This window comes from Perca fluviatilis, chromosome 1 (genome assembly GCF_010015445.1).
Source record: "Perca fluviatilis chromosome 1, GENO_Pfluv_1.0, whole genome shotgun sequence".
NCBI classification, from domain to species: domain Eukaryota; kingdom Metazoa; phylum Chordata; class Actinopteri; order Perciformes; family Percidae; genus Perca; species Perca fluviatilis.
This window is the reverse complement of record NC_053112.1, coordinates 21,854,647-21,882,371: the sequence shown is the minus strand read 5'-3', so window position 1 is coordinate 21,882,371 and position 27,725 is coordinate 21,854,647. Positions and strand designations below refer to the sequence as shown.

The window sequence follows — 27,725 nt, the reverse complement described above, 5'->3', positions numbered from 1 at the left end:
CCTCTTGATTCTGAATGTCCATTACTATATTTCATTCCTTAAATATGCATATTTACTGGTTAAAAAGTTTTTGTGATTTCCTTTGCAGCTAAGTGGTCTGTGCATTCAAAAATTACATTATTACAAAGAGGCAATTTCAAAATGAGTTACCACTGAAAATGGCAACTTGCACACCTTAGTAGGAGCCTCCTAGAAGCAGTCATCATACCATTTCACCTTACATGCCCCTATTACTCAAATTATTTGACAACACAAGATTGCCTCATGTTATATGACGTGCAGCAGACAGTAGAGGGCAGCAACAGTAAAGGTAAAGCTTTGCAGACCTCTAGCTTACCAGAGATCCAGTCGAGGTTACTGAACAGCTGTTTTAGGCATTTGTTTATCAGATATTTTCTCATATAGTATGACACGTGTTCAAACTTATTAGAGTGAAACTGTCTGTCAAGTAACTGATCATATTTTCTGTCCATTTGTCCTCATACTCTTCCTCTATGTTCACTTACAGCATCACAAAATAGCATCACTGAGTATATTTCTTTCTAAATTTGATGTCACATACTGAGCACTGGCATAGCTTGAGTGACAGATGCAAGATGTCTGAGTGAGTTATTTCATCTTGTCTTGACGAGTGACAGAGTGACACCCTTTGGTGTGGTGCATTTTGCAAAATGCTGTGACAGCTCCATCTCTCAATTGTTGGCTTCTCCAGTCGCCTCTGTGGCATAATAGACCTGTCATCAGCATCGTCCTCCACCATCCCTCTTCTGCTTTTGTCTGGACAGCAGTTTATCAAACATCTCCATTTTTTAATTTTTTATTTTTTGCAAGCACAGATAAGGAATGTCAAATGTGACGTTTTCGATACCAAAGTGCCAGATTGGATAAAAATATGTGTTTGACCTCCTTGGGCGCTCTCTTCAGTTTTCTGCACAAGTTATAGATTGATGTGCTGTCTTTGAGCTTGCATGCTACAACAATCTCCATCTTAAATAAGTAATTTGTCTATCATTGAGTTCTAAAAATCATATTTTCTTCAGTTGGGTGAAATGATTTCATCTATTTCCAAAACAAATCATCTTGCTTAAGTGTCATTCCTCTTAATTTTATTCGTTGGACTGTCCTTTTGTTATGGTCATTTTTAGTTCTCAAAGCAAGCACATGTCTATTGGAAACAGGTGAAATAGTCTGAACCCACATTTAGATGTTTTTATTCCTTTTAGGACTCATTAGACTAGGGTAATAGCTATTAGTGAAGGACACTTACTGTATGTCCACAGTACTTTCCATGGAATTTGGGCATTTTAGCATCCTGGAAAAAGTATTTACATAACATAACATAAAATAACATAACATGACATAACATAACATAACATAACGTAACATAACATGACATAACATAATACTTTATGGTTATTGTTTTACTGATTACAGTGTTTTTCCAGACTGTTATATTCCTAACAGGATTGAGTTGTGAAGGGTTAATGCCATGTGGGATGGCGCTTGATTGAGCCTGATAATTGAAGAGTATTTTTATTTGTTTTTTTAAGATTATTTTTAGGGCATTTTTAGGCCTTTATTTCCACAGGACAGATGAAGACATGAAAGGGGAGAGAGAGGGGGAATAACATGCAGCAAAGGGCCGCAGGTTGGAGTCGAACCCGTGACCACTGCGTCGAGGAATAAACCGCTTTTTTCTTTTTCTCTCTCTTTTTTTTTTTTTTTTTCTCTCTCTCTCTGTCTCTAATTAATCTATTTCCATTCATTCTTTTTATTGTAAAGCATTTATTTGATAAATTAGTTGTTCACTTTAAACCCTTAAAGGGGTGATAGAATGCAAAACTGATTTTACCTTGTCATAGTTGAATAATGACAGTTTAGTGGGTAACTAGGACATACATAGAACCTCTAAATCCCATTGACACCTCTTTCCTCTGCAAATCTCACAATTTGAAACTGCCTCTGAAAACGGGCAAATCTCAACGAGTTGACGTCAACTCGACGGCTAGCCAGCCAGCTCCGGCAGAGCTCCGCAGAGCTCCGCAGAGCTCCGCGAAGCCCCGAGTATTCTAGTAGTCCAGTACCCAGGGAAACGGTGACTTTCACTGGGTATGGAGGTTGCCGCTTTCTCGTCAGACTGTGTGGATCTCCTAGCTAAAGTCCGACACGTCTTACCAAATTTGCAATTAGCCATAAATTTTCTTAAAACGGCCCATATTTCAGCTTTATATAGTTGATTTATCACTTAAAAAAGTCTAAGAAGTGAATTTAATAACAAAATAGCCCGACAAACAATGTATAACTTTGCAGTGTCTGAAATATGAGACCTGCTGTCTCATCTCCAATGTGTTTCTATGTGGTTCGCTCAAACCAATCAGCCCACAGCTCATCTAAATATTCATGAGCATACCATATTTGGAAGAAAAGCTCTTGTTCCAAATAGAACCATATTCACAGGGTAGTTAAGGGCCTAATAAAATAGCATTCGGCCAATTTTCAGCCCAACCAATGTTACATACCCTATTAGGAGACCTTAAGGAACAGTGTAAAATACCCTATATAATCATTCTATCACCCCTTTAAGTTTGCACACAGCCTACAATGTTGGCTCGAATTTTCAAAGTACCTTTCCCATTAGTTCACTTGCTAGCTACATGTAGCTAACTCACCACATGGCACTTTTCACATTGTATGTATTTGACAAGTTAATGGATTTTTTTAGCAAATGAATGGATTGTATCTTCTTATGATTTGGTAAAAGCTTTCTTTCTATCTGCACATGACATGGTAAATACAGCTTGAGCAAATAACCCCTTTATTTCCAGTTTATTCCTGTTAATTCCCACAAATTCCAATGGAAAGTTTCCACCTTGAATATTTCTGGAATTTTGCAACCCTATAGGATTGAGATTTTATCATGTGGGGAGATCCAAGTAAGAGAAAATGTAATTGAACATTTAATTCAATTAAATAAAAAAAAGGGGAAAAGCCACATAATTTTAACAGAGACTTGACTTTCGCTGTCTTGAGAACATTTTCTAGGGGTGTTAGCAGTGATTAATTGGACTCATGACTTCAGTATTTATAAAATCCTGGTTAACAATTAGATCTTTTGAAGAAACAATTTGGTTCTGAATATCTTATCAACAATGGGTATTGAGTAAAACGGGAGGGATTAAAAAAGCAATGAAATATTGTGATTATGTAGCAGCCAGTGCATTTACAGTAATGCAATTCTGATCTATTTCCTCTCCTATCCCCGGTTGTCCTTAGCTTCCTCTTTACCCGACAAACTGTCTGCTACAATGTCCAGAGAGGGTTATGGAGAAGCAGAACCGGCTCACACACATCTTTATTTCTCATCTTGTGCCCTCTGACCATTGCAGCTGCACCTCTTCAGCACAAGTAGCTATAATTTTTCTTTTTTATAAATTTGTTTTGGCATGGCATGTAAATAGATATATGTTGCCATGGCATATCATGGAATATAGTGGATAGAGAAAAAGTATAATATGAAGCAGTTATATAAGTGAAGATTAAAAAAAGATCTGTATGTATTTTGAGTATCCATCTTTTGTAATGTTTTTCATAACGTTTTTCATAATCTAGCATGGTCATAAAGCCTGAAATAGTTTTTTCAAAACATTGATAAGATGTTTTATTTGTATTAGTTTAATACAACCTTTCTGTATACAGGGTAGGTTGGCTGAGTACACGTGAGCTTTTATGTCAACAAGCTAGCTAACAGTTTAATAGAACAACAGAAACAAAATAGAAAGAACAGACAAAGTCAAAAGAACAGAAAACTGGCAAAAAAAAAAACAAGGTGCAGGCTCAGTCAAATCAATCACAGTCAGATAGAGATTGAGTATGTTCTTGATGTTACAGAGAAGTGGTTGGATTTTTATTTTATTTTATTCCATGAGACCGCTGGCAGCGGCAGTCTGGTCTCCAGTTCTGGTTCAGGGCTCCATGGCGCATTAAACCAGTCACTGGAATAATATGGAGTTCCAGAGCACCAAAGATGAGATAGAAAGCAGTGATGAGTGTTGTTATCACCAGTATTGAACCTGAAGGCAGAGTGGTAAATGAAATCCAGGGGCTTCAGAGCGGAGGCAGCAGCATGTCGATATTTGACATAATCCAGAACTAAGAGGAAAACTGGTGCAACAATCTTATTTTTACAAGTCAGAGGGAAGCTGCTTCTGTTTCCAACAATAGGCCAAGCATCTGTTAGAGTTTTTGCCAACAAGGTTTGCAATAATAAATTTACATTTCTTATCAAGCCAGATTTCCAAGACATTTAGATTCTGTGACTCTTTGATCGTGGACAAATTATTGTCATCTATACATTGTTAAAAATATTTAAGTCAAATTGTTGAAAAAATGTTTGGACACATGCAGAGGGAATGCATTTCTATAATAACAATAACACGTGCTTTATATATCTATTTTGATATTGATATGTGTATCTTAAACAGACAGAGAAATAGACAAACACATTCTTACTCACTGGATGTGTGTCAGACATGTGCAGAGACAATGCAGTTGTGTGCGTTGGGGAGGTGTTGTCAAGAGACCCTTGACGCTCTCTCTCTCTGTCTCCCCCTCTTTGTCTCTCGATTTCTCCACGCCTCTCTCTCTCTCTCTCTCTCTCTCTCTCTCTCTCTCTCTTTCTCTCTCTTTTCCTCCCCACTCTGCTCTCATTCCATCAGGTCCTCACAACACACACACACCACACTCCGAACGCCTCATCTCCTCCACCAGAGCGAGAGGATCAGAGAGAGGGAGAGTAGCTATTGACGGGAGAACGGCAGCATCACTGACAAGCATCTCCCTCACTGTGGGAGAGAGGAAGGAAGAAAGAGAGAGAGAGAGAGAGAGAGAGAGAGAGGTGGGGAGAGGAGAAGTGGAAAAAAGTGAGGAGAAAAGAAAAGAGGAGAGAGCAAACCAGTGAGGGAAATAAGTTTTCAGTTGGAAGGAGGACAAGCGAGGGAGAGTTTGGAGTGTGAGAGCTTGGTGGGTGGCAGTGGGGGGATTGGGAGCTTTATTTTCCCTTTTCTTTTTTTCGGTTGTGAGCGCCACTTGCCACTCTCTTCTCCCCCTTCCTCTTCTCATCCCGACTCTCCTCTCCCAGCTCCCGCCGTGGGGTCTCAGCTCTCCATCTCCCTCCCCCCCTCCCTTGCTCCCTACCTCCCCCGGGTGCTGCTGGGAGCCTCCGGGCTGCTGCGCCGCAGGAGGATGTCTCGCAGGGATTCTCCGCCGCCGCCCTCTCCACCTCTAGCTCCGCAGCTGCTGGGAGTGCGGAGAGAAGAGGAGGATCGTCCGGAGCGGGCCGAGCCGCTGTCCGACACCGAGAGGGAGATCATCCAGGACACGTGGGGGCACGTCTACAAGAACTGTGAGGACGTGGGGGTGTCTGTGCTCATAAGGTGAGTTTCGTCAAGACGTGAAAGCCGGAAAAACCAGAAGATTTGTCTCAATGTGTGTGTAAACTTTCAAACAATCAGTGAATACATTCTGTACTTTACAGTTTAAGATGCTTAAGTTTAAGGCTGTGTGCTTGAGCGTTCTATGTTGCTCTGTTTGGATTTATTCTCACAGTGAATCCTGAAACCTTCTATTAATTATCTGTGATCAGTTAACCATCCAGTGCATCCTTAATAATAAGTAGCCTAGTTGGGAAGTAAAGTAATGGGATCTCTCTCTCTTAATTTGTCTTCTGTCCTTGGCATTTTGTCTGTATTTACATCAAACACATAGAGGACACATGAAGGCAAAGGAAGAGACCCACACGATTCTCCTAATTATAAAAACTTTGTCAAAAAAGATGACTTCAGAAAATAAAACACATCTTTACAATTTCAAAGTCATTTATCATTGTATGCTGAGAAACATTTCAGGAGCTTTTTGCTTTACAAAACATTTACATTAAAGGCCCACCTGATTGGTTATGAAAAGTGCTCAACATCACTGCTGATGTAAATGAGAATGACCTTGCATAAGGTGGTCTGACTCAACAGATGTAGGTACATTGCTGGATACAGCCTGACATCCAAAGGAGTCTCTCAAAAGCCGGATGTTCCTCCTCTCTTGCTATCTCTGCTATCTGGGCTTAGCGCCGCCCAGGACGGCTGTTAATTGGTTTAAAGAAATACAAACAAGAAAGAGCGTTTTTTTCTCCTATCCCAGAATAGATAGGCTGAATGTAGCCAGACCATACTCATTTGCTGAAACAGCGCTTTCGAGATAGGTCTGGCAATGTGAGACTATGTATGAGGTATTTCTCGAAAGCCTCCCTATTTTGTTGTTGCTGGTGAGTATCCAAGAAATACAGAGAGCACAAATGTGGTGACCAGTAACAAAGAAATGGTTTGAAAAACAAAATAGGCACATCTAAATAGTGCATCAAACGTATTGATATTAGCAATAATAGTAGGAACATGTAGGATCATATCAAATCTCAGGGAAAATTTAAAATTTAAAAGATTTAAAAATTCTAATTGAATTGAATTTTTGTCCCCGTTTTCTTTAATCCTTTTGTAGAGGTTGTAACAGGTGACATTGTGTCGCACAATTATAACATCTTTTTTTTGTGTAAAGGGAATCTGCTAAAATCTGACGTGAAATCCGCAGTGCACAGTATACTAAAGGTCACTGTGCTGGTGTTTTGGTGGGTGTTGGTTTGCTGAGTTTCTTAATAATTTGGTACAGTAGCTTCTGAATGTATGTACAATAACGCCTATGTGCAACAGACAAAGAGGGCAGTGAAACACAGATTTTCAGCCTGAGCTTTACACCATGTGTTAAGGCAATAATTCTTTTATGTTACCACATTTAGAGATTGTTTTTGTTTAATGACACAATAATTAAGCATATAGAGGCACGTGCACACACACACACACACACACACACACACACACCATGCATTGCACGTATTCTCTCAACCACCAATAACCAAGCTGTGACAAGTGTTGCTAAAGAAATACTCCATAGTCCCCTTCTCAGTATTACAAGACATCCTATGTCTTCAAAAATGTATGAGATGTTGAATTTGTGCTCCGTTCATTTACATTTATCTCAAATTCATGCATAGAAGATAGTTTATGCCTCATACATTTTTATCTTTGGATATACTGTAAGCTTGTAACCTTGTAACCTTGTTCTCATATTACGCACAGCTCTTGCTAAATCAGCGCTACTGTCTTCTTAAGTTGTCAAAACATATCCATAAATATAAAATCAAACCTTTTCTTTCCAAGTGCCTAATCTTCAACAGGCAGTAATTCTCTGTGAAGCTTCACTGTAGAGTGTTGCAGACCAACTCGATGTAACACGGCTTGACTATGTTTTTCCTGCTTCTTTTCATGTCTTTTTTTTATATATCAAAGAAGAAAGACCTGATCCGTTTGAATGTCCCCAGCTAAACTGTCTCAGTGTTACACTAAGAAAACCCTGAAGGGCTTGTTAGAATGGACAGCGAGTCGTAGCCAAGGAGACTGATGTGACTGAGACAAACTGATTTACGGTTTGGGGTGACGAGAATCCCTGAGGTAGAGAGTGAAAAGGGGCAGAGAGCATCTTTTCTTTATATGTGTGTGTGTGTGTGTGTGTGTGTGTGTGTGTGTGTGTGTGTGTGTTGTGCTCTTATCTGTGGATGACAGCAACAAGCTTTGGCACTTAAATGTCTTCCTCCATGCCACACTGTATGTCTTCTCGTCTGTCACTCCTTTTACATTTCTTAAATACCTTTCTTTCCCTAATTTGCAATATTTTCTCCTCCCTTTATGAAGAGATGGCTTTCTTCCTACTGTAAAATCTCAGTTGGTGGTGATGACCAACAAATTCAATTACGTCAAAGCTACCAAACACATTACATACCACAAATGTGTTTTGCTGACTCTGGTATAGATACATATTGACAACTTTTAGAGCTTCTCGTAGCCAAAGAGCAACACAACACACATAATAAGTTGACAGTGTGAGAGAATATGCACAACTAGAGCTGCAACTAATGATTATTTTCGTTATGGATTCAATCAAACTTAGCATCATTCACAAATACCAGGCATCAGCTTTGGCCTGCATTTTTAAGAATGTATTAATAATCACCAGAGCTTTAAAAAAAAAAGGAATTTTATGAAAATGTGCTTATTCACTTGCTTGCTAAGAGTAAGACGACAAGATTGATACCACTCTCAGACATGAGTGTGGTATCAATCTTCTCATCAAACTCTCAACAAGAAGGCATTAAAAGTAAGTGTCAATATTCCTTTAAGAAATTCCTCATTGACAACTGTTTGTATGTTGGTATTTTGAATATACATCCAAATAATCAAACAAAGAATCAACGTCAAAGTCCAAGATAACGCCTTTGGATTGCTTTTGTCTGACCAGCAGTCCAAAACCCAAATGTATTCAGTTATAACACACGACAGAAAAGCTGTAATCTTATTGCTTCAAGTATTAGTGAGTGTTTGGCATAATTCTCTGTCGATCTACTAATCGAGTCAACTGATTGTTTCAGCACTTTACATTTTCATTATTTTATCTCTGTGATGCACAAGGAGTGTGATTATCAACAGTTGGCTGGCAAATCGTCAGTTACCTAACATAACCTGAGGCTGACTCTCGGTCAAAGTCTTCAACCATGGGGATCTTCTTTTTCAGATCAGTACACAATGTCCCACATGTGATCACAGATTTGCATTTTCATGTCAATCCATGTGCCTGGATGCATCGAGGGAATAGACAGCGACAATAGCCTCAGTTGATCTCACCAATGCGTACAAATGCAATTGCACCAAAGAGTGAGAGCACCCCAGGCGTCAGCAGAACAGTGCATATGGCATCTTTGTGACTACAATCAAACCCTGCATACTTATGCTTACATACCGCATACTTTGACTTAAATAGTACTGTTGTACTGACAGTACTGATGGTAGGATTCAAGCATATTTTCACCAAGCAGAAGATAATTAAGTGTCACAGTGAAACAGAGTTTTGAGACAATCTCACTTAATTAATTTGAAGTATTTAATGTTGTATTTATAACAGATCATTGGAGCAAGACACAAATAAAATTGGTGTACTCGGCTCAGCTCGCTTGGAACCCCGCAACGAGGTGCTAGCAAAAAAAGTACCAGGTACTATCGACAATTTGTCAAGTCAAGTCGAGATGAGTTGAGCCATGCAATTGAAATGCGGCATTATAGGGCTTTCACACATAAGTACATGGAAGACCATTATTTCCGATAGAGAGAGCAGATGCACGTACCAAATTGATGCACACTGCTCTGGTTTCACAGTTCAACCAAATTAAAGTTGTACCTCAAATGTGCTGCAAAAGTGATGATGCACATTTCAATGGGAAAAAATGTAAATATAATAAATTATGTTTGTTTTTTTCCCTACTTTGTGATGTTACCAGAACTTTAAAAAATCTCAAGCACGAATGAAAATATCTGAGTCGATGGAGATATCAGGTTAAAAAATGAATATTGTTAACATATTCCACATTAATTCCAATGTAGCATCATAGTTAGCTGTTTTAAAGTTTAGCAACATCGATATCAAGTAGTTTATTTAGACTATTTAAAATGGACAATAAAATGCCCTCTTCGTCTGGCTTCCATCTTCATGATGTAATTCTAAAAAACAAACAACAAAACCCACACAAACAAACGGCCAACTTTTCACAATGTGATTTGTACGAAAGCCCTGTTAAACAGGAAGCTTTTTTTAAGTAAGAAAGTCAGATACATCAACAGAAACGTATATAGATACAATACAAAAAGCACAACCTATCCATATAACAAATAGAGAAAGGAAGAAAACAAGTATAAAAGTCTACAGCCATGTTGTCAGGCTGTACACACTGCACAGCTGTGCTTTGAGCTAAATGCTAACAATGTTACTTGTGAGCATGCTAAGAATAGCTAATTAGCACTACAATTACAGTTGTGGCTAATGGAAATGGCATTAATTTGCAGGTATTTGGTTATAAACCAAAGTTTTGGAAAATGTTTTAATTGTAACCTGGTGGCGCTAGTCTGAGTTATTATTACAGGTCAGATCATTCTCCGGGTATCCTAAAAGTCTATACCACATTTAGGGGAATCCAGTAGCTCCACAAGATATGTCACTCAAAACCAAAACATGTCAACCTGCTGGTGGCTAGAGGAAAAGTCAGGGGATCACCAAAGTCATTAGGATTTATTGTCGGGGAACAAGAATGTCTGTACAATCTATCCAACGGTTGTTGAGACATTTCAGTTACTTTACTTTATGCTTTATTTCAGACCCAGGTGGATCCATATCACAATAAAAAACACAGAGTAAAAACATAAAAAGTACAAAATAATACAGTAGGTCTACTAAAATCAGGAATATATAGGATATTTTTTATTTTCGTCAATAAGTAGACCGGCAGTATGGAGTCATGGAGTTTGCCTTGTGAAAAAGACGTCCTTGACTGGCTCAAGGTGGTTCATGGTACTCCAAAAAATTAGAAAAACCCTTCCACTGTAATCAAAATGTGATTAACAAGCCCCACTAATGGTGCTGCGTTGGCTTTGATGACTTCATTTAAATGCAGAGACAGGTGCAAGAATGTGTTCAGAGCTCTCCAAAGTACTAAACACCATCACTCCTCTCACACAGGGACAAAATGTCTCCCACCATGCCTCTAGAGACATGTAGTATTACCGTTACACATATAACATATTAAGGATCAGGTAGTCACTATGTTCCCCTATATTTTTCCTATTATGTATATGTAAGAAAGTACATTACACACCAAACAATGAATTGGTACTTAGCATGTCCATATGCTGATGTTTTACCACACAGTGTCTTAATACTGTATACTAACAGTACATGTATGTAGGCAATATGCATAGGTGATTAGCATTGTCAATAAAGTAAGAAAATGAAATGAGAACTTGCAACTTGAATTGGTGAATTATGCCTGCCAGGCTCATATAGGGGTTTAGGGTTACAGTACAAAAATTATGGTCTATGGTGGACAATCTGTAATAGTTACATTGTTTCAAAATGAGCTTAAACCTAGTTTGGCATTTCTCTACTGAAATGTGTTACTTAAAGGCTGATATATACTCAGATACAGATGTAACTGTAATAAGCTAATATTGGCCAATATGTCGGCCTGGCTGATTCTATCTTTAAGTAAATTGATCTACATCGGAAGATGGTGTTTAGGTCTCTGGTCTCCTGCATTAAAACTCTGATGTTCTACACACCCATCCATAACCCCATCACTCCAACCTCCACGCTCTCATGTTCTGCCTCGCTACATAAAGGGTACAATACTTACTGTGTTGGCACTGAACTGTGTCACTGGACGTAAATCACTAAGAGAACATACTTTCTAGAATATTGGTAAAGTTTTCAAATCTTAAATTCTGAGGGTCATGGGATCCACTTTAAAGGATGATAGGGACTTTTAGATGCTGAAACACCAGATCAGAAAGGTTTCCTGTGCCTGTTGCATATATTATTTTAATGTACTGTACTGTAAAACCATGCCTTAGCTACGAGGGATTAAACATTTATCATTCCAACATAAGAAGACAGGCACAGAAAAAATAAAAATAAAAATGTCTTCAAAGAAAACATCAGAGCAGCACTGTTTTCTTAAAGCGCTGCAGTTAACTTTGTCTGAGCATAACAAGAGCTACTAGACAGTATGTATTATTCCTGTCACCAAGGAAAAGAGTGTGTACATATCGTGACAGCTGGTAGAGCCAAGCTAGCAGTGCTACAGGCAAGCCAAGCCTTTGTAGGTCTAGCATGACATAGGATCTGTGGGATGTAGAGTAGCAGGGCTGCCGAGGGCCAATCTCCAACTGGGAAGTAACTGTACGAGCAATTCTAGTCAGCTGGAGCACTGACAAGCTTTAAAGTGGGTCAGAGCAGAAGTGTGTGTGTGTGTGTGTGTGTTGTGTGTGTGTGTGTGTGTGCGCGTGTGCATGTGTGCGTGCGTGCATGCATACTTAATACTTAATTATTGGGTCATTAAACAAAAAAATCTCTAAACGTGGTAACAAAAGAATTATTGCCTCAACACATGGTGTAAAGCTCAGGCTGAAGATCTGTTTCACTTTAAATGTCTGTAAAAATTGACAGTATCTGCCAAATTTCTCACATACGCCTTTAGCTAAGCTTGTGGAAACTTATTGCTTTGGCTTTCCTCCCTCTTACTGAGCTGCTGTGACCACACAGTCGGCTGTGATGAAAACTGTCAAACCCTTGAATCAAAACAAATCTTTGTAACAAGAATCCCAGCAGACAATTTACATTTTCTTTGTTTATCTCTCCTCTTACATCTACCAGGGTGGTTTAAGAATGGAATTTACTACATCTGCACCTTAAAAAAAGCACTCGTTGTGCTTACTGGGCAGACCTCAAACGCAATCCTGACACATCTGAGATTAGTGTCATTTTCTCTCACATCACAAGTTTTTAATGAATTTTGAAAAGCTCTGAGGTGAAGCATGGTAAGGACCAGTTATTTTGTCTGTTAGACAACAGCTGAAACTGTTTCCCAGATTTGTGAGAGGATGTTAGGATGTTAGGTTAGCTTTACCACTTTTTCATAACCAAACTATACTAGCTTTCACTTTAAGCCACAGTAGCATGGCTCTATATGGCAATGTCAGTCTGCTCTGTTGTTTGGTTAGTTCACCACTTGACACATGACTTTGATGATCCTCTGACTTTTAATCTAGCACCATCATCAGTTCAAAATGTCACTTTGTCCAATACTTTGGTGGTTTATGACCTGTAAAACTAATGACATTCCCATCAGCCTCAGCTGTATTATGTGTTTTGTTTGTTAGCTAATTAACAAATTAGCATGCTAACACGCTTAACTAAAACAGTGATATGGTCAATATTATTTTTATTATATCTGTGTCATGTGGGTTTCGCCAATGCCTCACTTCTTTAGGAGACTAGCAGCAGGTCCTGAGTGTATTGATTCCTATGGGAGAATGAACGTGAAAACAGAATATGGCCGATTATATCGTCTCATTGTCACCAAAGTAAATATTGGAATCATTTTTCACAAGCCACATATCTCCCGAACATTCTGACACTAGAATGGCAATTTCCAGACGGACAAATCAGGAAAAAGCTTACTTTGTACGAGACCTGTTTCTGTCACAGCAACAAACTGGCAAGATCTGGCAACAAGGATAGGCTAAAGTCAGCTAACGTTCACAATTTCTTTTTTTATCTGCTTAATACTGTGCCTTCAGTAGGTGTCTTTGAGGTTAATCCACCGGCATGAACAGCACCAGACATGTTTGAAAATTAAAATTAAACACCACTCTTCAGCACACCTGCATCCAATTACACTCAATCTTAACTATTAGGGTCTCATCATCTACACAGCACTGTAAAATATTCTGCAAGGCACTACCGTCACAGTGAGGTGGATTGCACACTTACAGACATGAAAAATGTTGTGTGTGTGTGTGTGTGTGTGTGTGTGTGTGTGTGTGTGTGTGTGTGTGTGTGTGCGTGTGCGTGTGTGTGTGTGTAAATCACGTTTTAGTCAAAAACCTACTTAATAATGAAGGAAATCACAAGAGATTGATTAGAGGTTATGGCATCTGTGCAATTTAAAGGCCTTGATATATTGTTTACAGACTGAGGGTCATGTTTTGATAATGAGTGTTATAAAAATGGAAAGAGAGTGACTTCACAGCCTCAGGCTATTCGTTTCTTGGGTAAATTCTTATTTTTCAAGCATGAGTCCCCACTTTGGTCAAATCTTGCGATGCATGCATGGTTCTTATAATGAGAGATTTTCACTGGCTTTATTATGGGCTTCTGATAGGATTTGTCGCAGTTAAGATGAATAGATGTCATGTTGGGTTTATTTCCAGCAACAATTCAAGAATGAATAGTAACAACAATGTTAAGCGAATATGTCTTTCTAGTTTGTGTAATGTGCTTGGGGTCTTTATGCTTCACTCCCTCTCCAATCTGTATTCAGGATTGTAGAAATGGTCTTTCTTGTTAGATTCTGTGCAAAACTCCTTCAAAACTACAATGCAGAACCAGAAAATTATACACAGCAGGAGCATTTTCCCTCTTCTCATTTCTAATCCCTCCTCTCATTTTCCTCAGCCTTTCTTTATGACAAACCAGCAAAGAAAAAAAGCAAACAAAACAATAAAGAAAATAAGAAACCTTAACCATAATTTGAATTATGGTAGATTTGTGGCATGATGGCATCATTAGAAGGAGTGTTTTGTTTAGTGGCCTTAGTTCAGGTATCAGCATCCAATCGTCGCTAACATATACTGTAGCTGCAGTTCAGATTCCCTGCTCAACCAACCAGACCCTTTGAGAGACACAACAAGAATAAGAGTCTACAGCCATGCTCGCAGCTATGTGAGACTAAACATAAGGCACCGCATGCTAAGTTTAGCGTGTTATTATGCTAACATTTGTTAATTAGCATCGATGAATACAGACATAAGTACACAGCTGAGGCTGATGGGAATTGCTTATGTTTAGCAGGTATTGGGTCATTAACTAAGTACAGGACAACTACAGTTTTGACCATATGGTGGCACTAGATTTAAATTGTTAAAAAAAAAGTATGTTTTTTTTTTTACCTGTCATTTTCGGGAGTATCACACAATAGATACAGCCACTGGTGAAGAGATGGCTTTGCATTATTTTGTACCATCATCACAGGCCCTCTTGTAACACTGACTGTTGCTCCAGTTGATTCACATCTTGAATTTGTTGTTATTTGTGAATTGCAACTGTATGAGTTCATGAGAGTGATACTTTTAAATCCCAACTTTTATTTAAAATTAGAGTATGTATATGTATAATGCTGCCATACTGTGTTTTATCCCAAAAAACATTGACCGGCATTCCTCATTTCTGTTGTTAGTGGCTGTTCTTCCTCAACAGCCTCTTCTCCTCCTACGTCACTGGTCGTATTTACAGAAAACATCAAATCACAAGTCTTGCTATTAATTTAATAACAAATGCCTGGCAGAGTTATTAAATGGCGTGGCACTGTTCAAGTACAGCAGACTGGAAGGTGACTGACACAAACTGGATGCTAACATGCTTTTCTTGTACAGCACCTCCATCACCTTGATTTTAGAGCAAGCAAAGTGAGGAATATTTGTTTGTTCCATGCTGTCACTTGTGTTGCTTTTAACATGGTGGGTTTAGCATGATGGAGGTGGGGGAATTGTTGGTTATTAACATGAGGAATTTCAATGGCCACTACAACATCTACACATTTTCAGTAAAGAGCACAAGGTTTTTACATGAGGTTTGGATGTAAAAAGTGATCTGAAATATATTCGCCTCCTTAGGTTCTTTGTCAACTTCCCATCAGCCAAACAGTACTTCAGCCAGTTCCAGGACATGGAGGATCCAGAGGAGATGGAGCGAAGCAGCCAACTTCGGCACCATGCCCGCAGGGTGATGAATGCCATCAATACTGTGGTGGTGAACCTCCATGACCCAGAGAAGGTGTCGTCAGTGCTGGCCCTGGTGGGAAAGGCCCATGCTATCAAACACAAGGTGGAACCCATGTACTTCAAGGTAACTTTAAGCAGTGATCCACTGTTACCAGACGTGTTGCTCTCTAGTTTTCACCACTTGATGGGTGTGTCCATCAAAAAAAAGTAGACTGTGACCTGAAAGATAATTGTCAGGTGCTCTATGGTTAAGTGGCACAGCGGAAGTATTTTCTTGCTTCAGCAGCCCCTTGAAATATCAAAGCATCCCATTACCTAGAGAAATGTTCTCATTACCAATCTAATACCACAGTGGATTCTTTTGCCTATTTAAATGTAATCACCTATTTAAAATCATATTCCTTGAATAAGTTTCATAAAAATCCAGTGTTTAATTTAGACCGTATGGTTGGTTGCATAATTTTCAATGTGAAACTCTATGATTTTTAAATACGATTCCCTCTTCATCTGAAGAGGGGAAGCATATGCTTTCTCTCTTTTAAGTCTTTTGAATGTCGTCTGCAGTTGGTTCATACATGCAGCTGTGAAGAGGACATATTACCACCATTTAAGCATTCATCCACTGGCTTCCGATGCATTTTAAAATTGTATTGATCATTTTGTGAATAAATCATTAAAACAATTAGTCCCACTGTGTATTCCCTGTACCCTTAACCTCATATGTACAAGGGTGAACCTCTTTGGTCATAATGTAATATTTTTGTGGTGATCATGATGGTGGTGAACGTGTTGGGTGAAACAACACATCATCATTATCAAGAACATTTTTTTTTTTCTGATTAATTAATCATTTCAAGAGGTTTATCACACAAAATACCAAACATTTTTGCTGGTTAAGACTCTATCTATCTATATATTTTGGGGTTTAATAGACTGAATAATTAATAAAAAATAATCAACTGGTTAATAAATAATGAAAATGAATATAGCTCATGAATAGCTCATCTTTAGTCATCATATGACATCTATAAAGACTGCACCATCTTCTGAACATGAAATTTATTGAGCTTTAAGATTCATTTCTTGGAAATAGTAGGTCAACAATACAAGGTCCAACTTAAAGGCACCATCATTTCCACAGCTTTCAATCACATCCCATGGGCTTAGTGCATGTAGTTGCTCAGTTGTAATGGAGATGGTTTAATTTGTTGGAATTTTGGTGAGATGATATCAAGTGATCGTATAGGAGGACATTACGATTCCCACCTCTTGTCACATGACAGAAATTCCATATTTAGGTCACATGATGACTAAGTCGGGTTTTCCCAGGAACTACTTTTCAAGGAACTCAAAGGTTCCTTCAGCCCATTCCTTTCACCCAAAGTTCCTGTACTTTTGGGAAGTACCCACCGATCAGCGACTTTCAGTGTTGTAATGTAACAAAGTACAAATACATCACTGCTCTACTTAAGTAGAATTTTTACATATCTGTACTTTACCTCGTTATTTCTACTTCCGGAAACTTTTACTTTTACTCCACTACATTGCTCCTAAATTGCCAAGATAATGCACGCTCCATTCCATTTGGTGACCTAATGCCTGTTTGTTGCCAAGCGGCAAAAAAACCCAACCATAGGCCAAAACTAAAGAAGAAGAGGTGGAAGCATAATGACTGATAGTGTCATGGAAGCACCTGGTGCAGGTTCTGCTGCCATGGTAAAAGAAGATGACCCTCCCCCCCCGACGACAGTGGTGATGAAGATAACGTTACACACCTTTGGCCATAAAGTTCATAATCAAAGATTTTTTTACTTTTACTTCTAATACTTAAGTACATTTAATATCAGAAAATTACTTTTGATACTTAAGTACAGTAAATATCAGATACTTTAAGACTTTTAAGTAATATTCTAAAAGGAGACTTTAAGTCATTTTCTGGTAAGATACTTGTACTTTTACTCAAGTATTGCTTTCAAGTACTTTATACAAGACTGGTGACTTTTTGGGGGGTAAAATAATGTCCCTGGAACTTAATTTAAACCCTAATCCCTGCAGTCGAAACGTAATGACTTCCTAAAAAGGTTCGTAGTTCCTGGGAAAAGTTCCTACGGTTGAAAAGGGTCTTTTTTTTTTTTTTTTTTTTTATTATATATTTTTATTGAAGGAAGAACAGAGTGATGCATCACATACAGAACAAATTTAACAATACTCCTTGTTTTTAAAGTTTTTTCCACTTTCCCACAACCCACCCACTGAACAGAGAAGGGAAAAAAAAAAAAAAAAGGGGAAAAAAGAAAGAACAAAGTTCTTATGTTGCAAACAGTGAGAAAATAATTGACAACATTGTTAGCCAAATGTGTCGGATTACCTCATCCGATCGAATGTATACAGGTCTTTTGATATCAATAATTATTTTTAATTATTTTTAGTTTGGGGGAAGAGTTGCATTCTTTTCAAAATAAGAAATCATTGGGGTCCATACAGAATAAAAACGTTTGGTGGAACCTCTAAGAAAATATTTAATTTTCTCCAGTTTTAAAAATAGCATCACATCACTAAGCCATAGTGAAACTAAGGGTGGTTTACTTGACTTCCAATCAAGTAATATTCTTCTGCGAGCCAAAAGACATGCAAAAGCACATGCGTCTTGACATTTTTTGGACAAGACCACATCTTGTTCAGGTACTCCAAAGACAGCCATCTCAAGGCCTGATATCCTTAACATGTACCACAGACAAAATTTTAAATATAGCTGTCCAGTAATCCAGCTGTCTAGGACAAGTCCAAAACATATGAGCAAGGTCTGCCTCAGCAGAGCGACAACGCTCACATGTATCAGCTACATTTGCGTATATCTTAGACAGCCTAACCTTGCTGTAATGAAGTCTGTGTAGGACCTTGAACTGGATTAAACCCAAGCGAGTGCATGAGGTTGTTCCATTCACTCTAGATAATGCATTATTCCAGGTTTCCTCTGATATATCCACTGCCAGATCTTTTGACCATTCTGCACGAATTTTATCAAGATTAATATTTTTTATCGACATTAAAGTATTATATATATTTGAAATTATTCCCTTTAAATGTAAAGGGATGTTTAAAATTGCATCCAATCCTGTACTGGGAGGAATGAATGGATATGTGGGACAAAGATTTTGCATTAGATGACGAACCTGAAAATATCTAAACAGGTGTGATCTGGGCAGATTATATTTTGAGGAGAGGTTGGAAAAAGAGGCGAAACAATCATCAACGAAAAGATCACTAAATTTGACGAGACCTGTCTGTTGCCACTGACTGAAGACTGAGTCCAATTGAGCTGGAAGGAATAGGTGTTTTTTGCATATAGGGCTGGCTATGAGGAAGTCCTTGAAACCAAAACATTGTCTAAATTGAAACCAAATCTTGAGAGTATTTGCAACAACTGGGCATTGAGTATACATAGAAATACAAAGGGGTAATTTAGATAATGCTAAAGCAGGAAGGGATGATGAGGTACAGGAGTTTGCCTCTGAAACGCACCACGTATCTTGGGGGTTCTGAAGCCAATAAAGTATTTTCGAGATATTTGCAGCCCAATAATAATACCTGAAATTAGGAAGAGCTAATTCGCCTTGAGATTTCTGTCTTTGGAGAAATTCCTTCCTAATCCTAGGTGTTTTTCCACTCCATATAAATGATGAAATAAGTCTGTCTAAATTTTGAAAAAAGGATTTCGTTAAAAATATTGGAATGCATTGAAACAAGTACAAGAATCTTGGTAAAATGTTCATTTTTACACAATTAATTCTCCCTGCAAGAGAGAGAAATAGCAAATTCCATTTTTTGAGGTCTAATTTTAACTTTTCAATTAGAGGAACAAAGTTCTCTTTGTAAATGTTAGGGAATCCCTGTCTGATGTTTATACCTAAGTATCTAAAACCCGTTAAAGACAACTGAAAAGGTATATCAGTATTTGAAATCTGGAGGCCCTTACTGTTTATGGGGAAACAAACACTTTTCGAAAAATTCAGTTTATAGCCTGAGAAAGTTCCAAATTTTTTCAAAATTTTAACTACCTGTGGAATACCTAAGATCGGATTTGAAAGGTACAACAGCATATCATCGGCATATAAAGATACTCTATGTTCTATGCCCCTACAGCTGATGCCAGTAAAATACTGTGAGTGGCTTAATGCTATAGATAGGGGCTCGATGGCTAAAGTAAAAAGTAAAGGGCTAAGAGGGCAACCCTGTCTTGTACCCCGTGATAGGGGAAAATACTTTGAACACACTCTGTTTGTAATTACAGATGCTTTAGGGGAGAAATATAATAACTTAATCAATGAGAGAAGAGATGTACCAAATCCAAATCTTTCCAGCACAAAGAATAAATATTTCCACTCCACCCTGTCGAATGCTTTCTCAGCATCTAACGAGATGATTACCTGAGGAACAGGATCCTGAGAAAGTTTAGACGAGTGTATTACCCCTAACAATCTCCGGATATTACTAAAAGAATGTCGACCTCTGACAAAACCTGTTTGGTCTTTTGAAATCAAGTTCTCTATTACTGTATCTAAACGTAAAGCAAGGATTTTTGCCAAAATATTTACATCTGAGTTTAAGAGAGAGATTGGCCTATAAGAGTTACATTTCAAGGGATCTTTTCCAGGTTTTAGTAAGAGTATGATGTTTGCCTCATTCAAGGTTTGTGGCAAGCTATCCTTTTCCAGTGAATCCTCAAACATATCAAGAAGAATAGGGGCTAATTTATCTGCAAATTTTTTATAAAAGTCTATTGGATAGCCATCAGGGCCAGGAGTTTTTTTGTTCTGCATTAATGTGATCGAGTTTAAAATCTCTTCTATTTGTATGGGCTTGTCCAAATTAGTTTTCTGCGCAGAATTGAGGGTGGGTATATCTATATTGTTCAAAAATTCAAAAATTTCAGAGTTAGATTCAGGGCTTTCAGAAGTATACAAATTTGAAGAAGTAGTTCTTAAAAGTGTTATTAATTTCAATTGGATTAACTATTAAATCATTATTACTGTTACAAATTTGAGGTATAAGTTGAGAGGCAGCTTTAGATTTTAGCTGGTGGGCTAGAAGTCGACCTGCTTTTTCTCCATGTTCATAAGCGTAACCTTTAGAACGTAATAAATACCATTCAGTTTTAGTTGTTGATAAAAGATTGTACTGAACTTGAAGGTTCAACCTCTCTTTACAAAGTTCAGGTGACGGAGACGTAGAGTTGAGGTTATCTACCCTTCTTATAGAATCAATTAAGTTGTCCAGTTTTTGTTTACGTTCTTTATTGAAATTTGAAGTATATGAAATTATTTTTCCCCTAATAACTACTTTAAGTGTCTTGAAAAGGGTCTTTTAACTCAACCATCTCCATCACAATTGCATCCATCCTATATGGAAGGTTGTGAGATGTGGCTGAAAGCTTGTGTTGAGAACTTCTTTTCCAAAATGCAATTTATTCTTTCCCAGTTTCTAACTTTTATATTGCCGAAACAAAGTGAGAATTAAGGGGGTTCTACATGTCCCCAGTTCTGCCTCCAACGCCACTGCTCATCTATCACATTTAAATCCACATTTTCATCTCCCCATTTCACTCCATTTCACTTCCTACCTGGCTTGTCCTTTCTCTCTACTTTGTCATTTTCATTCCCTTTGTATTGCCTGTCCACCCACTGCTTTCATGCTTTACTGTTATCATTTTCAATTCTCACCTACCTTGCCCACTTTTCTGTAAGAGCAAATTGGATTCTTTATTTCCACCGCTCTACTCACACTTTACATTACTCTCTCTTCCTTCCACCTGCCATTATCATATTCCCACTCTTTCAATCTTTCTTTTTCTACCCATGTTCATCAAGTTTCTTTTTCACCCTTCTTCCTCCCAGATTCTGAGCAGCGTGATGCTGGAGGTGTTGGCTGAAGACTTCCCAGAATTCTTCACAGCAGAGGTGCAGATGGTGTGGACCAAACTGATGGGGGCGGTGTACTGGCATGTGACAGGGGCCTACACAGAGGTGGGTTGGCTCCAGGTCTCCAGCTCAGCAGTGTGAAGAATTTGGAAGAAGAGGTGGTAAAAGAGTTTCAATTGCAAAACTTCTGTGAGGATGGTTTCACAGACATGTATAAGATTAATGTGGTAATCCGTGCAACTTTATTTTGGGTGCTAAACCTTCATTTCTGTAGTGTTTCTACATCGCACTTCCCAGAGATCACTTTGGCACCAAACAATGTAGCCAGACCACATTTTTCTTTATTTCTAATAAAGTTTTAGCCAGTGGTACTTTGGTCTGTGTTTTTTAGCCACGGAAGCTATCACTGCTCACTATACAGTTCTTCTACTGTTTATTCCAAACTACTGTTGCTGCCAAAAGCATACAACACATCATTGATTGACAATTTACCCTTAAAGCCCTGCCCCTCTTGGTTACTGTTGCTAGGCCTGTCAAGCTTTCCAATGCAGTTTACGATGATAATAAAATCAGATTTACCACTCAAAATTCTTGGTAACATTTGAAGCAGTGGTTCCTTGATTTCAGACAGAGGTAGGCTTCTCATTTTCAGCTGAACACTGTCGATCTGGCCACCAGTAATAACAACTGTTGCTAGCAGATTAGATCAACTATCACTAGCTAGTTAATTAATGTTAGCTACTGTTAGTTTTTTTTTTGCTGTTTCCATCCAACTCATTTTAACAAAACCCCTGTAAAAGGTTTTAAATATGTACTTGAAGGCTTCTTAACAGCTAAATCATGTTATGCTAAAAGGCTAAAGCTACAGGTCCTACACAGCATCATCACCTTGAAACATGTAGACCACATGGAAACAAAGAAGTAGTATTGTTTTTGTATTGTGGCATAGCTATATACAGTAGTTCTAGCATTATGGTACATTATGATAAAGAAAAATGTTAAGAAAAATACTGTAATACTGTGTTATAGTACTGTAAGTGTTAGCTGGAAGCTAGGCATGCTAACATTTGCAGCGTAGGTTAGAGCAGACAAACACACTATTTATATACTGCACTCTTCAACTTTTGGTGTGTTTGATTGAAAAAAAACAGCACCCTCCAAACTCTTGAATACCATATGTTGCTCTCAATGCAGCTTCACGCACATTGCTTTAGCATGTGAAAAAATCCAAAGCTCGACAGGCCTGCTGTGTGTAGTTACAGATAAGCTAACGTTATGTTGGACAGTGGCTGTTCAGGGTAGGGTGTTTTAGTGAACGGTCAGCTGGGGATAGCAGAAACAGACATTTATTTAGGCTATATGAAAATGTTGCGGATTATTACTTTACAGAGTTCATTTCTGTGGAAACCTGCAGTGAAAGAAGCATCTTGTGGCTAAGCCACACATATGAATAGGCCTACACCTTATGATATTTTAAAAAGAGATTAAGAAATGTTTAGAGAGGAAGTCATATTTAAGCTCTAAGAGGGGGGCAGTTAGTTGTTGAAGCCCTGGCTATTGGACCATGGAGCTGCTGACTGTTAATAGATTATCTTTGTGTCCTACTAAAGTATATCCTCATGTTTAGGGAACCTGTGCACCTTTATCTCTCTATTGATTCATTGCGTGCTCTTAATGTCTTGTTTAACTTTACCGAAGTGTTGTTTGTATAATTGTACAGTGGGCAAGTGTGCATACTCTTCTGCCTTTGTTTACAACTCATTGACACGTTGGTCTGTTGACGTGTTAAAGAGGGCTGTTTTTTCTTTGCTGAAAGTCTTGGACTAGCAACAGTGCTTTAATTTTTTTCACTTTCATTACACACAAACATTGTGAAAGTGAGATGGAAAATATCAGCAGGTGGACACAATCAGCAACCAGACGTGTACACACTCACACACAGGCATGCTAATATTTACAGGACTGTCAGTTAGTTTACCTCTTCATCAGAGAGACATGAGGCATTAAAGGCTCCATTAAGGGTTTTAGAAAATCACTCCGGATAGCTATGGAAAACATGTCAGCTTTAGAAGTGCCATCCTTAGATCTCTGACCCATCTAACACAAGAAATTGTATCCAAAGGCATCCAAATACATGAAATGCATCATGTGAATTGTACTGCTTTTGCTATAACACAATGGATGCTTTCTATATATTTGACCAGGGGAATGGTGGAAGCCTCACAGTTTCTCTCTAAACTCATATACAGACATATTCAGTTATCCGCCCCTCCTTAAACATGTTGCATACTGTCAAACTAACTTTCTTTACCTTAGATTGTCACCGGCGCTTCAGTAATCAGTCTTTGGACTGCATGCACTCCTGCTTGCCGTCCCATCTGCGAGTCTCTCTCTGGTCAATTCCCAAACATACACTGCAAATCTGTTTAGGATGGACATTTGATCCAATCTTCAATTTGCATCTGCTCCAGTGACGTCCTGTATCTCCTAGCTGCCCCCTTGTCATTGGCATCTGGCATTAATGAGGAAGTAATGAGTTTCCTCTCCTCCTCATTTGGTCATTCATCTACTGTTACTTCCCATTGCCTCCGTTAGGACTGCGTCACTGAGAACAAAAACAATTATGACTCGACAGATAGTCTTAAACCCTTCACACCATGTCAGCCATTCACAACAATGCTTCATAAAAAGGCCTTTTATTCACTTCAAACATTTACACAATTTAAAAAATGACTTCCTGAAGCTATTAATTACACATCATACCTTTCCTTAGACCAGTAGTTTCCTAACTGTTGCTACCATACTCCCCTTTGGAAGCTGGTAAACAATCACAGCTCCCTGTGTAAATTGATTGAATTTCATAAACCAGGACGAATATTAAGTTAACTTACAAAAACAAAAGAAGCCTATTACTTCAATTTCATTGAAGTATCATTAAAAAGTACTGCATGTTTCTGATTAGATTCTGTTATGCAAATGAAAAAGGCAAGTTAAACCCAAGGCTCTCCTGCTGTATTAACATATACTGTATATATACAGTACATAGGGAGCAACTTTTGAAGAAAACATTCTATTATCTCAAGTTAATATCTTGCTATCTTTATATAACAGTTTTGTTTGCTTGAGATAAGGATTATTAATCAAAAATTAAAATACTGAGATAACAAGATATTTTAACTGTATCTGTATCTGCTGGATGTGATCATGATAACAGGATTAAAACAATTACAACCACAGCCAGTCTTGGCTTCAGTATCTGTAATTTTACAGATACTGAAGCCAAGACTGGCTGTGGTTGTAGCTGGTCATTTAAATTTGACATTCGTTTACTAAGAGATACTATTAAACAAGAGTCTTAAGCCAATACATGGATAAAAATACACACAGGAGTCAAACAAACCACAAAGTAAACTATTTCCACTTTGGCTCAAATAGCTCTGAAGGCAGTAAAGCTGTTGTCAGTCATAAATGATCCGTTTCAAAATACACACCAGTCCTGTTGTCTGCCCGACTTCTGACGTCAGCATCCCTCGAGGTTCATGAGTATTTTTGTTACGTAGAGTTTTCCAGACATCTTGTTTATTAAACACTGTGTGGTGTCAAACCCGTCTGCAAACACACACACGATGGAGATGTACTGTTGCTTTTGCTAAGCGGCAGGTTTCGTGTCCCTCTATGCAGGATGTTTCTCGTCACACCATAAACACACACACACACAAAATTATGTGCAGACACATTCCAATAACGCTCACTTGCTTTCTTTATCACTTTTCACACACACACACACACACACACACACACACACACACACACACACACACACACACACACACACACACACACACACACACACACACACACACACACACAAACATACACACATGGTCTTGCATTTAAATGGTGAGTTGGGCATGTCCTCGCATGCCAAGTGTAATACAGCGTTACTTACTAATCCAGTTTAATTTTAAGAAGAAAAGTAGACAAACTTTACTCACATGTTCAAACTCTTTCAGCAAATAAGGGCATCACAGCATATGGAACTCTGTGTATTTGTTGTGAAATGTTTCTGTCCATCAGTTGAAAAGTTAGGACTTTATATTTTTCTAAATATATCTATGAGAGGGATTATATGTATTTGAATACTGTATATGAATATTTCATTGTATACTGCGTTGGTGGGAGCAAGTGCTGTGACTTTGTAGTGTTATGCGCATGTTTGCACAGCCTACCACAACTTGTACCGTCGCAGGCCTGGTGAAAATGAATCATGACCATCAATAAAATCAATCAAATATACGTAAATTTGTCTCTGACTGAGTTTTTTTTATTTTTTTATTTAAAGAACACATTTGAATTTATTGATGTTTGGACAAACATGTTCCCTGGAGAATTACAAAGGTCAAGGGTAAACATCTCCCTTGGATCAGCCCCGAACTTAATAGTCTGTTTAAGCAGAGGGACAAAGCATGGTCAACATTCCGTCAGAAAAGGGATGGTACTGATTAGGAAATATACAGGCAGTTGAGAAATTTGAGCAAGACAAAAACTCGTAATGCAAAATCTAACTACTATAGAGAATGTCTCACTAGTGATTTTAAGAATCCTAAGCAATTCTGGAAAAAAAATTATGAATAAACCATTATTAATACATCAGATAAACACTCAATTAATCAAATAAGAGCCACAATACTTTTATTTTCTATTGCCCAAGCATTCAATCAGCATTTCTCCTCCGTCTGTTCCACCTGTTTTTTTGGTAATTCATCACCTTGCAGCAGTTCTTTTTCTCTTAGGAAAATTTTACCAACTGAAGTTCAGAATGCCATTAATTATCTAAATGTAAATAGTGGTGTTGGACTTGATGGAATAGAAAACAGGTTTATTAAACTAGCTTCCCATATTCTTATGTAGCCACTTGCTGATTTATTCAATCTTTCTTTGCCTACATGTAAGTTACCAGCTATCTGGAAATGTGCACGCATCACTCAACAATTATAGACCTATATCCATTATATGTTCTATTGCTAAAGTCTTTGAAAAATTAATTTATAATCAACATTCACACCATCTCAGTACCGATAATATATATAATAATGTAACTAAAGCTTTTGATTTTGTTGATCATTATATCCTGGTGGTTCAATTCATACTTGCATAATAGAAAAGAATGTGTTCTACAGGGAAGTAAATCAGATTTTTTGATTCAAGACAGAGGAGTGCCCCAGGGCTTAACATTGGGGCCACTTCTTTTTTCTAAATAATTTACAATCAATTTTTAATAACTGTTGTGTTCAACTGTATGCCGATGACACTGTCATATATATAGCCAAACCTAATCTACCACAAAATCAAGCTTCTCTTCAGTCTGACTTCATAATCCTACAAGGCTTTTACATAATAAATTACTGCTTAACAAAACAAAGTCCTATTATATTATTTTTGGTACCAGACAAAAACTCAAATCAAAACCTTGTTCCTGTGTAACAACTTGTAATGATGGCACGTCTCTGCATAAAGTTGATAAGATTAAATATCTTGGTATATAGCTATATACTGAACTCTGATTCAAATTACACATTGAGCAAGTGTTATGTAAAGTGAACTTTGGAATCAACGTTTTATATGGATCTCAGAATTGCTTTACGTGCAGTGTTCGTATAAAACTTGCCTCTCAACTTATACTTCCAATTCTTTACTATTGTGATGTTGTATATTAAAATGCATTTAAATCAGACCTTGTTCCACTTAACACAGTATATAATAGACTTTGCAGATTTGTCCTTGGATGTCATTATCGCACTCATCACTGTATAATGTATAATGCACTTAAATGGCCATCTTTAAGGCAAGGCAAGGCAAATCTATTTATAAAGCACTTTCTCATACACAGAGGTCATTCAAAGTGCTTTACAGGCAGAAACAACAACAAAAATATACAATTGAGATACATGAGAAGACAGACACATTTTTATAAAGGCATAACATAGTTTAAAAACAAATAATAAAGTAATTAAAAATACCATCAAATGAGACTAATTAAAAGCTCTGGAGAAGAGAATGGTCTTTAACTTAGATTTAAAAATGGTTATAGTTGGTGCTTGCCTTAGATCCAGCGGAAGCTGATTCCAGCAGTGGGCAACATAATAGCTGAAGTCCATTTTACCACTCTTGGAAAGAACTCTGGGCACCACCAACTGACCAGTACCTGCTGATCTGAGAGACCTACCAGGCTCATAGTCAATAAACATGTCGGCAATATATTTAGGGCCTAGACCATTGAAAGACTTGAAGGCAGTAAGTAGTTTAAGTAGTAGAAGACACACTC

At 37.9% G+C, this 27,725-nt stretch overlaps 1 protein-coding gene across 1 annotated transcript; it reads left to right on the top strand.

Moving 5' to 3' along the window:
• Window positions 1-5,113: 5,113 nt before the first annotated feature.
• cygb2 (cytoglobin 2) lies at window positions 5,114-25,702 on the top strand. The gene is made up of 3 exons (XM_039813671.1): window positions 5,114-5,432; window positions 15,375-15,606; window positions 21,377-25,702. Exons 1-3 carry the CDS (start codon window positions 5,242-5,244, stop codon window positions 21,539-21,541), a joined length of 588 nt encoding a protein of 195 aa, XP_039669605.1. The 5' UTR covers window positions 5,114-5,241; the 3' UTR covers window positions 21,542-25,702.
• The last annotated feature ends 2,023 nt before the right edge of the window (window positions 25,703-27,725 follow it).